The sequence below is a fragment of the Salvelinus fontinalis genome, chromosome 39, assembly GCF_029448725.1.
Source record: "Salvelinus fontinalis isolate EN_2023a chromosome 39, ASM2944872v1, whole genome shotgun sequence".
NCBI classification, from domain to species: domain Eukaryota; kingdom Metazoa; phylum Chordata; class Actinopteri; order Salmoniformes; family Salmonidae; genus Salvelinus; species Salvelinus fontinalis.
In genome coordinates, this window is record NC_074703.1 from 6749655 (window position 1) to 6763022 (window position 13368).

Sequence of the window (13368 nt, forward strand, 5' to 3'; positions counted from 1 at the left end):
TGATCCCAACTCTGGTACACTTTAATGTAAACTTGACCCCAACCCTGGTACACTTTAATGTAAACTTGACCCCAACCCTGGTACACTTTAATGTAAACTTGATCCCAACCCTGGTACACTTTAATGTAAACTTGACCCCAACCCTGGTACACTTTAATGCAAACTTGATCCCAACTCTGGTACACTTTAATGTAAACTTGATCCCAACCCTGGTACACTTTAATGTAAACTTGACCTCAACCCTGGTACACTTTAATGTAAACTTGATCCCAACTCTGGTACACTTTAATGTAAACTTGACCCCAACCCTGGTACACTTTAATGTAAACTTGATCCCAACTCCGGTACACTTTAAAAACCCAATAATGTTGTGGGTCCATCAATAAGAAAAACATGAACACCACACACGGGTTAATGGAGTGAATAGTGTAAAAGTGTACTGTAGGATTTGTTCTGAACCATTTCAACCTGTGTTCCTATATTTCCTGTACAGCCAGGCTGTCTGAACAGTGACATGACCAGCCTGAAAGTCTGGGGGAATTGAATTTGAGTTGGAATTATTGGGGATAATATTGAATTAGGGAATTTAATTCTTGGAATTTGGAATTGAGAGGAATTGAATTATCTCTGAATTCAAAGACTGACCTGTATTTTGAATTTAATTCAATGGAATTTACAGGGAGAGAATTGATCTAGAATTGCATTTGTGGAATTGACTCCAACCCTGAAGTGTACACACTTCACCCATCTTCACTGTAACCATTCAGAATACAACTTCACACTATTTCTGATGCTGTAACTATATTCACACCACTGCTGTTGGCTCATATTTCATCCCCCGTTCAACATTGTGTCAGTTGGTGTAACGTACCAGTGCGTCCTGGTAAACGTTGGTCCATTGAACCTGCTTGGCCTTGTTGTTTGCTTTGACCATGGGCCTTCCCAGTACATCCAGGTACTCCTGTTGTGTGTGAGAGAGGAATCAGACCAAACCAATGAAACAATCACTGCTGTGCATTGAATAGCATGACTATATAGAGAGGTGTATCATATGACCACTAGAGGGCATCAGACACAAACTCTAAAGAACTGTAGAAACACTGTATAGCATTACTACAACGTGCCAGATTTACTGAACATTTGCACCAAAGCAAGGTTTGCATCTTATAGTTGAGTTTAGACTTCAGTGTTTTAAGATCTATTTGATTACTGTTTACCTGAGTGTTGATCCTGATAGCACCGATGGAGGGGATTTCGTAATAGTACCCTGGAACACAAGTATTTCACCTTTACACGTCATCATTTACAATATAACATACCAGGACACAGTATGGAAGACTTTGGCTCTGATTGAATTCCATGACAATGCATCCTTGTTCCCTTCCTGGAAGTCGTCTCTTGTCTGACATGGTCCTACTGTAAAAGCATTGGTGTGGACACATTGCTTCTCCTAATCTAGTCATATGAAATAGGTAGGAAGGATGTAGTATTCAGGCAGGGCCATGACGTATGTGTGTTGCGTACCTTTGTTGGTGCAGGCCATCCACTGGATTGGTCCTTTGTCATAGTTGTGTTGGCCCACTGAGAACGTGAATATCCGCACCTAAAGGGTTAACATAGGATCAAGGGTCACAAATAGATTTAACATGTATGTATCTGTGTACAGTATGTTTCAGTGTATGCATATGACTTTTATATCTCTACAGTATGTATATGTTGGTGTGTATTATCTAGCAAGAGATGGGAACACTAGTCCACCCGTTGCCCTGGGATTTCTACACTCTGCTTACCAAACATATTTACACAGTATACGGCCGATTATGAAGAAATATACACACCTCAGGAGGCTGGTGAGGGGAGGACGGCTCATAATAATGACTGGAATGGAGTGACTGGAATGGTATCAGACACTAGGAAAATATGTATTTGATGTGTTTGAATACTATTCCATGGATTCTGTTGCAGCCATTACCATGAGTCCGTCCTCCCCAATTAAGGTGCAACCAGCCACCCGTGATAAACACATCTGTATCATTGAGTAATTGAAGCGCTTTGATTTATGCACAACAGAATGCATCCTGTAGCAGCAACTCCTCTGATGGAGATCTTCCCCAGGATCATGTAAACTACCCACAGAACCTCTTCCTGAGGGTTCCTTATGTCTGTGTGTAGGAGACGTCACCATCTCTCAACCAACCTTTTTGTCAGCGTTATACTTCTGGAAGATCTCCTGGGCCCTCTCCTCTCCTCCGTCAGTGAACAGCATGATGATCTTGTTACACAACGCCCTGCCCTGGGTCACGTTCAACTAGAGAGAGAGAGGGGGATGACGGAGGGGGGATAGAAAGAGTGGGTTCACAGAGAGAGAAAGAGAGAGAGGGGGGGAGTGGGGACACAGCACATAGAGAGAACGAGAGAGAGGATGAGTAGGGACACAGAGACGGGGGGGGGGACACAGCACAGAGAGAGAACGAGAGAGAGGATGAGTAGGGACACAGAGACGGGGGGGGGGACACAGCACAGAGAGAGAACGAGAGAGGATGAGTAGGGACACAGAGACGGGGGGGGGACACAGCACAGAGAGAGAACGAGAGAGAGGATGAGTAGGGACACAGAGACGGGGGGGGGGGGGGGGGGAACAACACAACATACATTTTATGTCATTTAAATGACTGAAGCACAGTGATTAGGTTTACGATGCACTGTGTATTTACAAACCATCAGAAAATCAGTTATTGTAAGATCAAATACAAGGTCTTGTATTTGTTGTACTCAAACTAATTGACCTTTAGGATGGGACAATTAAGATTTATTGAATTGAAAAGGTCAGACCTGAACAAAACATTGCCAATTAAATCCACTTATTTTACTTTAAATAAACTTCATTCTAAGAGTGCTGACCTTCCTTTTTACAAATCATTTAATTTCATTTATGAAAGTGGGCACCCCATCAAAATAAGGTTTGATGGAAAAAGGTTTAATGTATCGCCATTAGGGTCCTATTTATTAGGAACCAAATGGAGGAAAATGGACTGAAACAGGGAGAGAGACTACCTGAAGTTGTCCAATAACAAACGTTTTGCTACAGTGTGACCAAATGAATTACAACCCAAGTGATTAGAAACAAATAGAAGAGTGAAATGGCCAAAATCACCAGCAGATGGCGATACGTGACAACAATAACAGGTGGTCTCCTCTGGGGCGATTACTAGTACTATAGCTTGTGTTTCCATTGTTATTCTCATCATTCAAGCTAATCTAATGTCTCAATTACATCGAGTTACATCAACCACGTGGGCTAATGGAAAACAGGGAAAACCCAGGCGACACAAAGTCTGAAGAGTTGGAATGGAAAAATACAAGGGATATGTTTAATGTTTTGTAGACACACTGGCCATGCCTCTCTCCCTCCCTCTTCTTTTCCTCTCGCTTTCTCGCTCACTCTCTTGAATGCACTCACACACTCACACACGCCACACCACAGTCCCTCCTAACTAACACAACCTCATGCACACACGCATGTACGTGCATACATTCAAACACAGCAAACTATAGCACACACACACTCTCATCCCCTACCGATGAGAGCTGCTCGAAGGCCAACTCGAAGCCGCCTTTGTAGTTTGTGATGCCCTTGGCTGAGATGTTCCGCACAGCATCCTTCAGGAACCTCTTGTTCCGCACGTTGGCCTGGACCAGGTTCTGAAAGCATGCCGCCTTCACCGCTTTATCATTGAACTGTACCAGACAGGGAGACAGAGGGAGGGGGAGGGAGAGAGAGAGGAGGGATGAGTTGTTGAATTATCATTGAACTGTACCAGACAGAGGGACAGAGGGAGGGGGAGGGAGAGAGAGAGGAGGGATGAGTTGTTGAATTATCATTGAACTGAATGAGAGAAATAGAAAAGTCTCCCACTGAGACAGAGGATGAGCCATACATATACGTTCCTACACACCCACACACATAACAGGGAATACGGCTCTGCATTTTAAGGCATTGATGTTTGGTACAGTCTGTTGTTAGAAATACTAATATTAGTCATTTGAAAGGGGCACTGATATCATTCTGTACACATTTACATACACAAGAAAAGATCACTGCTACAGACACTCCAGTTACAGAGATCACTGCTATACACACTCCAGTTACAGAGATCACTGCTACCGACACTCCAGTTACAGAGATCACTGCTACAGACACTCCAGTTACAGAGATCACTGCTACAGACACTCCCGTTACAGAGATCACTGCTATACACACTCCAGTTACAGAGATCACTGCTACCGACACTCCAGTTACAGAGATCACTGCTACAGACACTCCAGTTACAGAGATCACTGCTACAGACACTCCCGTTACAGAGATCACTGCTACAGACACTCCAGTTCCAAAGATCACTGCTACAGACACTCCAGTTCCAAAGATCACTGCTACAGACACTCCAGTTACAGAGATCACTGCTACAGACACTCCAGTTACAGAGATCGCTGCTACAGACACCCCAGTTACAGAGATCACTGCTACAGACACTCCAGTTACAGAGATCACTGCTACAGACACTCCCGTTACAGAGATCACTACTACAGACACTCCAGTTACAGAGATCAGTGCACAAACTATCACTACAGACACACACAACAGCAAACAAAGAGGTCTACTTCTCTGCTGTGGGTGTGTGTGTGTGTGTGTGTGAAGCACACGGAGACAGAGAAATTAGTCACTGTCACGTTTCGAACATCTGGGGTGGGAGGGGTCTGTGGGGACAATGATATCAGCATCACCATCTGTACAACCAGTCTCTCTCTAACACACACACACACACACACACACACACACACACACACACACACACACACACACACACACACACACACACACACACACACACAGTACATTCATGTGTGCATTCAAGCCCATATCTGATTAAAGACATACAAATCCATCCACTCATCCAGATCACTTTAACCAAAAGGCCAGAAACCCAGCCTAAAACCCCAAACAGCAAGCAATGCAGATGTAGAAGCACAGTGGCTAGGAAAAACTCCCTAGAAAGGCAGGAACCTAGGAAGAAACCTAGAGAGTGGGGGGAGGGGTGGCCAGTCCTCTTCTGGCTGTGCCGGTGGAGATAAGAGTACATGGCCATTAAGGCCAGATCGTTCTTCAAGATGATCAAGCGTTCCTAGATGACCAGCAGGGTCAAATAATAATCACAGTGGTTATAGAGGGTGCAACAGGTCAGCACCTCAGGAGTAAATGTCAGTTGGCTTTTCATTCCAAGAACCCATTCCTCAAACACAATAACGACTAGCACAAAGTCATTGCATTCGTCCTATAATTATAATGGGTAAAGATCACAGTCATTCCATTCGTCCTATAAATGGCCTATGTGTAAAGACCACGTTCTGCCAACTGCCTTGGATACTCACATAGACCACATTGACGTAGTCATCGTCAGACAGGGTCTCCAGCATCTCGTTGACAGAGGTGTGGATTAGCTTCAGGGTGAGGCCAGAGACACTGCCACTCCTACGGACAGACGTTATAACCTGTTATTACATATCTATGACAACAGTCATTGTCTGGTTTGGAGGTGTGGATCAGTTTGAGCGTTAACTCAGACACCTACAGGAAGGAGAGAAAGGCCATTAACTCAGACACCTACAGGAAGGAGAGAAATGCCATTAACTCAGACACCTACAGGAAGGAGAGAAAGGCCATTAACTCAGACACCTACAGGAAGGAGAGAAAGGCCATTAACTCAGACACCTACAGGAAGGAGAGAAAGGCCATTAACTCAGACACCTACAGGAAGGAGAGAAAGGCCGTTAACTCAGACACCTACAGGAAGGAGAGAAAGGCCATTAACTCAGACACCTACAGGAAGGAGAGAAAGGCCATTAACTCAGACACCTACAGGAAGGAGAGAAAGGCCGTTAACTCAGACACCTACAGGAAGGAGAGAAAGGCCATTAACTCAGACACCTACAGGAAGGAGAGAAAGGCCATTAACTCAAACACCTACAGGAAGGAGAGAAAGGCCGTTAACTCAGACACCTACAGGAAGGAGAGAAAGGCCATTAACTCAGACACCTACAGGAAGGAGAGAAAGGCCATTAACTCAGACACCTACAGGAAGGAGAGAAAGGCCGTTAACTCAGACACCTACAGGAAGGAGAGAAAGGCCGTTAACTCAGACACCTACAGGAAGGAGAGAAAGGCCATTAACTCAGACACCTACAGGAAGGAGAGAAAGGCCATTAACTCAGACACCTACAGGAAGGAGAGAAAGACCATTAACTCAGACACCTACAGGAAGGAGAGAAAGGCCGTTAACTCAGACACCTACAGGAAGGAGAGAAAGACCATTAACTCAAACACCTACAGGAAGGAGAGAAAGACCATTAACTCAGACACCTACAGGAAGGAGAGAAAGGCCGTTAACTCAGACACCTACAGGAAGGAGAGAAAGGCCATTAAGTACCACAGGAGCAGGCTATTACCAGATGTTACACATCTATGACTGTGTTCTCCAGACAAATATGTGTTTGTTTGATCTGGATATAACTTGAACTGGATTGCTTCCTTCAGCCAAGAGCTAAAATAGTCTGTTGTATTTCTCTTGTTTGTGTGGAGGAATTTCAATTGAATATCTCTTAGATGAACACATCAATATCCGCAGCAGGGTATTGAGCAAGGGGAATCAGACCACATAAACAACACATGTATCTGACTCAACCAACTCAACAATACTGTAATTCATATTTAGCACTAGGCCTGAGTGTGGTGCCGTCATTACATATGCAATAAGACCACTAACTAGCCTGTTAGCATTCAGGGGCCCAGAAAGACATTGCCCTTTAAATTTGCCACGGCTGAAGCTATAAAACTAACATTGAGTGTGATGAAGTGGGAGACATGGGTCGTGTGCTAAATGGCACCCTATTCCCTATACAGTGCACTACTTTTTACTAGCGCCTTATGGGACTCTGGTCAAAAGTAGTGCACTATAGGGAATAGGCTGCCATTTGGGACACACACAGAGACAAAGAGGCATTAAAACAACCACAGGCCGCGTGACTACTAGGCTTTTAGCTAACACTAATAGGCTCTCTAGATATAGGCCTATCAGGATAAACATGTGAGGGGAAGTGGCTAGCGTCATTAGGCTAACCCAGCAGTGGACTTAAAGCGCTATCACCATGCCTCCTCTAGCCGACACTAACGCTACATGAAAGGCTAACATTAGCATAGAGTGAGTCACTTTAATTCTGACATTTCGTGTTGTCGTAGCGGCGCCGAGAATTGGACATTTAATGATATAGGCCTACACTTGAACATAGCACCACTCAAGTTAAAATTGGATGTGAGAGAAGTAGAGAGCAGATGGTGTATATATAAAGACATGCAGGGTGCAGGTAAAGACAAAATGCACCAAACGGAAAAAAGGAGGAGTGAAGCGTCTTTTATACTCCTTCTGCCCGGGCATCACCACGACGGCAGCGGCACAGCTTTGATGTTGAAATAGCCTGTCAATCGGGCCCGCCAATTATCTACCTCGCGTCAAGAGCTAAGGGGGCGAAATGGATTTTTCATATATCTTTTTTATTGTTCTCATTTAGGTGCTGGCGCGGTGCCAGCCTTTCCATTCCAGGCACAGCCGATTAATCAGGGTGTGTCGCGGTGGCACGGGCTTTACCCATCTAATATAGACAAATCCTTTTAGTTCAATGACCAAAAAAAAAACTCCCTATAGGCAATTCTCATTAGCACATAATAAGATGATACCGTTATGTTTGTTATGTACAGTATACAGCAGGGATTTGCTGATGAACTTGATAACCATGACATTGATAGCCTAGTGTGTAGTTGATACAATAGCATATAGTGGTTTGATTAAAGATGCACTATGCAGAAATCACTACGCCATTTCCTGGTTGTTAAAATTGTAATAGTTTGCCTAATTTCTATTTAGGTGACAAAACAAGCAAGTCTAGTGTAGAGAATCATTATACCATCTAAACTGCTGTGAAATATCTTTCACATAACCCAAAATATTCTATTTTCAGCTTTTTGAAGTTGGTGTATCATTTCTTAGACCTGCTTTCAGTGAGAATGACAGATCAATAAATCTTTGTGAATTTGGGTTGGGTCCCCCCAAAAAGTTTAATCTTTCATCTTTAAGATAAAGTAGTCTGGCTGTCTTGCTCTACTTTTCCAAGTTTCCAAGTGATTTCTGATGTACTTTGCATTAAATAGCCATATACCCAGGGAGTATTATGGGAGTTTATAGGGACTCTTGTAATTGCCTTGTATCAGGTGTGTAAAGCAGGCTACAGGTAGTAGCAGCACTTACACAACCACTGTCACTTTAGTTCTACAAGAAAGCAAATAAGTGAGTTCCTGAATTGTAGGCACTCCATTACGACACCTACAGGGTTTTCCCATTTTTCAACAGACAATTCCTATTGTCGTATTGCTTTATATTTTCTGTTCAAAACAATGAAAAGGGTGTACTTATTAGCGTGTTCCGATGTTGTTTCATTTCCTTTTTCTTTAACCTTTATATAACTAGACAAGTCAGTTAAGAACAAATTCTTATTTACAACCACGGCCTACCCCGGCCAAACCCAGATGCCGCTGGGCCAATTGTGTGCTGCCGTATGGGACTCCCAATCACGGCCGGTTGTGATAAAGCCTGGAATGATGCCTCTAGCACAGTCTAGCACAGTGCCTTAGACCTCTGTGCCACTCGGGAGCCCCTATGTGTAAGGTCTGTGTAATACTAACCACTGACTGTAATTCACCTTGAACAAGATTAGTAAAATATAAAAATGCAAACAAACGTGTAATTGTGGTTGAGAATTCTTAGGTATACACTACCGTTCAAAAGTTTGGGGTCACTTAGAAATGTTCTTGTTTTTGAAAGAAAAGCACATTTTTTGTCCATTAAAATAACATCAAATTGATCAGAAATACAGTCTAGACATTGTTAATCTTGTAAATGACTATTGTAGCTCAAAACGGCAGATTATTTTTAATGGAATATCTACATAGGTGTACAGATGCCCATTATCAGCAACCATCACTCCTGTGTTCCAATGGCCCGTTGTGTTAGCTAATCCAAGTTGATCATTTTAAAAGGCTAATTGATCATTAGAAAACCCTCTAAGGGACCCCAAACTTTTGAACGGTAGTGTACATTCACAGCAAAACAAATGATGTTTTCGCTATAGTTCATGATGTATTCTATTTCCTCAGTCTCTCCAAGTCATGAGAGTGCTGATGCAGCTCTAAGCTCAGCATTACAGGCTGGTGGTGGGGGGACGTCAGAACTTGTTTTTTAGACTGGTCATGATTCTGACTGTAAATATGAATCACAAAAAGAGAGTCACTCACGCATCCACTAGGATCAGCATGTCCTTAGGCGACGCTGCCCCCTGGATGTACCTGGTAAACAAACAAGCAAATAAATACAGCGGTGAAAAAACACTTGAAACTTTTACCTTATGTCTTATGATTCCAACAAATAGACAAACAGAAGAAAAAAATATTGTCAAAAGCAGTCTGACTTTTAAATGTCAATTGTAAAGTAACAGGGTTATGCATCTTTGTGTGTGTGTGTGTATGTCTCCACTCACCACGGTCGCCGCCGGACGTCGTAGAGGTCGATCTTATTGGGCGTTTTTCGCGAGTCCATCCAAGGGGATGCTGGGTACAAAGACAATTTAAATCAAATCAAACTTTATTTAAAGTGCATTTGAAAAGACAACACACTTCACAGTAAAAGCATAATGCTTAATTTGAGTCCAGACAGAGACTACAACCAGCTGAATGTTACATACATCATAACAGTTTGACTTTAAACACTGCATTTTAAATTCAACTTACTTTGATTCTAAATGTGGTTTTACAGACGTGTTGAATACGTTTTATGTTCACATTTTATTAGAATACTTCTGAAATGCACATTGTTATATTTGGTAACACGTTTCATTTTCCTTGGCTTCAACACCATTCGCTGCATTGAACGAATGTGGGTGGAGCAATGTCTACATAAGGGTGCAACTTAAAAACACTCACACAAGCTCTAAAGAAGGCCTTAAGGCCGATACATAAAGCTTAATAAACAGCAGTGATACTAGCAAGAGCAGTGTGTAGGTTTCTTCATTTTTCTCAACTTAAACTTACTTGAATCCCAGTTGAACTTACTATCATAAAGAGTGAATAGATTGCTTTAGCACATGCTTAATAAAGTTTCAGCTGAAGTTATTATATTCAACACATCTGAAATACAGTACCAGTCAAAAGTTTGGACACGCCTACTCAATCAAGGGCTTTTCTTTATTTTCACTATTTTCTAGGTTGTAGAATAATAGTGAAGACATCAACACCATCAAATAACACATGTAGTAACCAAAAAAGTGTTCAACAAATCAAAATATATTTTAGATTTTAGATTCTTCAAAGTAGCCACCGTTTGCCTTCATGACAGCTTTGCACACTCTTGGCATTCTCTCTGCCATCTTCATGAGGTAGTCACCTGGAATGCATTTCAATTAACAGTTAAAAGTTAATGGTGGAATGTCTTTCCTTCTTCATGTGTTTGAGACAATCAGTTGTGTTGTGACAAGGTAGGGGTGGTATAGAGAAGATAGCCTTATTTGGTAAAAGACCAAGTCCATATTATGGCAAGAACAGCTCAAATAAGCAAAGAGAAGTGACAGTCCATCATTCATTTAAGACATGAAGGTCAGTCAATACGGAAAATGTCATGAATTGTTAAAGTTTCTTGAAGTGCAGTCGCAAAAACCATCAAGCGCTATGATGAAACTGGCTCTCATAAGGAACGCCACAGGTAAGGAAGACCCAGAGTTACCTCTGCTGCAGAGGATAAGTTCATTAGAGTTAACTGCACCTCATATTGCAGCACAAATAAACGCTTCACAGAGTTCAAGTAACAAACACATCTCAACATTAATTGTTCAGAGGAGACTGCGTGAATCAGGCCTTCATGGTCAAATTGTTGCAAAGAAACCACTACTAAAGGACACCAATAAGAAGAAGAGACTTGCTTGGGCCAAGAAACACAAGCAATGGACATGAGACTGGTGGAAATCTGTCCTTTCGTCTGAGGAGTCCAAATTTGAGATTTTTGGTTCCAACCGCCGTGTCTTTGTGAGACGCAGAGTAGGTGAGCAGCCTATATCAAATCTCACATTCCTCTCAAAAAGTTTAGAAAAAGCTGTTGCGCAGCAACTCACTGCCTTCCTGAAGACTAACAATATATGCGAAATGCTTCAGTCTGGTTTTAGACCCCATCATAGCACTGAGACTGCACTCGTGAAGGTGGTAAATTACTTTTTAATGGCGTCAGACCAAGGCTCTGCATCTGTCCTCGTGCTCCTAGACCTTAGTGCTCTTTTTGATACCATCGATCACCTCATTCTTTTGGAGAGATTGGAAACCCAAATTGGTCTACATGGAGAAGTTCTAGCCTGGTTTAGATCTTACTTCCATTAGTGCTAAACACGGGTGCTAGAATCTTGACTAGAACCAAAAAATTTGATCATATTACTCCAGTGCTATCCTCTCTACACTGGCTTCCTGTTAAGGCCAGGGCTGATTTCAAGGTTCTACTGCTAACCTACAAAGCATTACATGGGCTTGCTCCTACCTATCTTCCCGATTTGGTTCTGCCATACATACCTACACGTACACAGGCCACCTACACAGGCCACCTTAATGTCTCTAGAATTTCTAAGCAAACAGCTGGAGGCAGGGCTTTCTCCTATAGAGCTCCATTTTTCAACCTGCCAGGTTGGCTCTATCCGGGGTATAGTCGGACGGGGCCACAGTGTCTCCCGACCCCTCCTGTCTCAGCCTCCAGTAATTATGCTGCAATAGTTTATGTTTCGGGGGGCTAGGGTCAGTCTGTTATATCTGGAGTCCTCTCCTGTCTTATCCGGAGTCCTGTGTGAATTTAAGTATGCTCTCTCTAATTCTCTCTCTCTCTCTCTGAGGACCTGAGCCCTAGGACCATGCCTCAGGACTACCTGGCCTGATGACTCCTTGCTGTCCCCAGTCCACCTGGTCGTGCTGACCTGTTGCACCCTCGACAACCACTGCGATTATTATGACTTGACCCTGCTGGTCATCTATGAATGTTTGAACATCTTGGCTATGTACTGTTATAATCTCCACCCGGCACAGCCAGAAGAGGACTGGTCACCCCTCAGAGCCTGGTTCCTCTCTAAGTTTCTTCCTAGGTTCCTTGCCTTTCTAGGGAGTTTTTCCTAACCACTGTGCTTCTACATCTGCATTGCTTGTTGTTTGGGGCTTTAGGCTGGTTTCTGTATAGCACTTTGTGACACCAGCTGATGTAAAAAGGGCTTTATAAATACATTTGATTGATTGATTGATATCTGCATGTGTGGTTCCCACAGTGAAGCATAGAGGAGGTGTGATGGTGCTTTGCTGGTGACACTGTCTGTGATTTATTTAGAATTCAAGGCACACTTAACCAGCATGGCTACCACAGCATTCTGCAGCGATATGCCACCCCATCTGGTTTGCGCTTAGTGGGACAATCATTTGTTTTTCAACAGGACAATGACCCAGAACACACCTCCAGTCTGTGTAAGGGCTATTTGACCAAGGAGAGTGATGGAGTGCTGCATCAGATGACCTGGCCTCCACAATCACCCAACCTCAACCCAATTGAGAAGGTTTGGGATGAGTTGGACTGCAGAGTGAAGTAAAACCAGCCAACAAGTGCTCAGCATATGTGGGAACTCCTTCAAGATGGTTGGAAAAGCATTCCTTATGAAGCTGGTTGAGAGAATGCCAAGAGTGTGCAAAGCTGTCATCAAGGCAAAGACTGGCTTTATTTTATTTGTTTAACACTTTTTTGGTTACTACATGATTCCATCTGTTATTTCATAGTTTTGATATCTTCACTATTATTCTACAATGTAGAAAGAAAAACTCTTGAATGATTAGGTGTCCAAACTTTTGACTGGTACTGTATATTTAAAAAAAACTTTCTACATTAACAATTTTCACAAAGTGCTTTTCAGGTCGGTCATGTCAGAGGTAGGGCATGAGGAGGCTATTGATGGCTGTCCCCGTGTCCTTGTTCCCGTCTCTGTCCCCGTCCCTCTGTGTGTGTCAACAAGCCCACAGCTACCCAGGCCTTGGTGACAAACACAGGGATCGCCGTGACTCACTGTTTTCCCAACCTCCGCGTGTGTGTGAGAGAGAGCTCTATTGTGTGTGTGTGTGTGTGTGTGTGTGTGTGTGTGTGTGTGTGTGTGTGTGTGTGTGTGTGTGTGTGTGTGTGTGTGTGTGTGTGTGTGTGTGTGTGTGTG

At 43.1% G+C, this 13368-nt stretch overlaps 1 protein-coding gene across 1 annotated transcript; it reads right to left on the reverse strand.

Annotated features, from left to right (window-relative positions):
• Positions 1 to 838: 838 nt before the first annotated feature.
• Positions 839 to 9715, reverse strand: LOC129838640 (voltage-dependent calcium channel subunit alpha-2/delta-1-like). The gene is made up of 8 exons (XM_055905750.1): positions 9640 to 9715; positions 9398 to 9448; positions 5428 to 5527; positions 3580 to 3738; positions 2198 to 2308; positions 1525 to 1603; positions 1218 to 1267; positions 839 to 961 (listed from the first exon to the last, which is right to left on the reverse strand). Exons 1-8 carry the CDS (start codon positions 9696 to 9698, stop codon positions 854 to 856), a joined length of 717 nt encoding a protein of 238 aa, XP_055761725.1. The 5' UTR covers positions 9699 to 9715; the 3' UTR covers positions 839 to 853.
• Positions 9716 to 13368: the final 3653 nt, after the last annotated feature.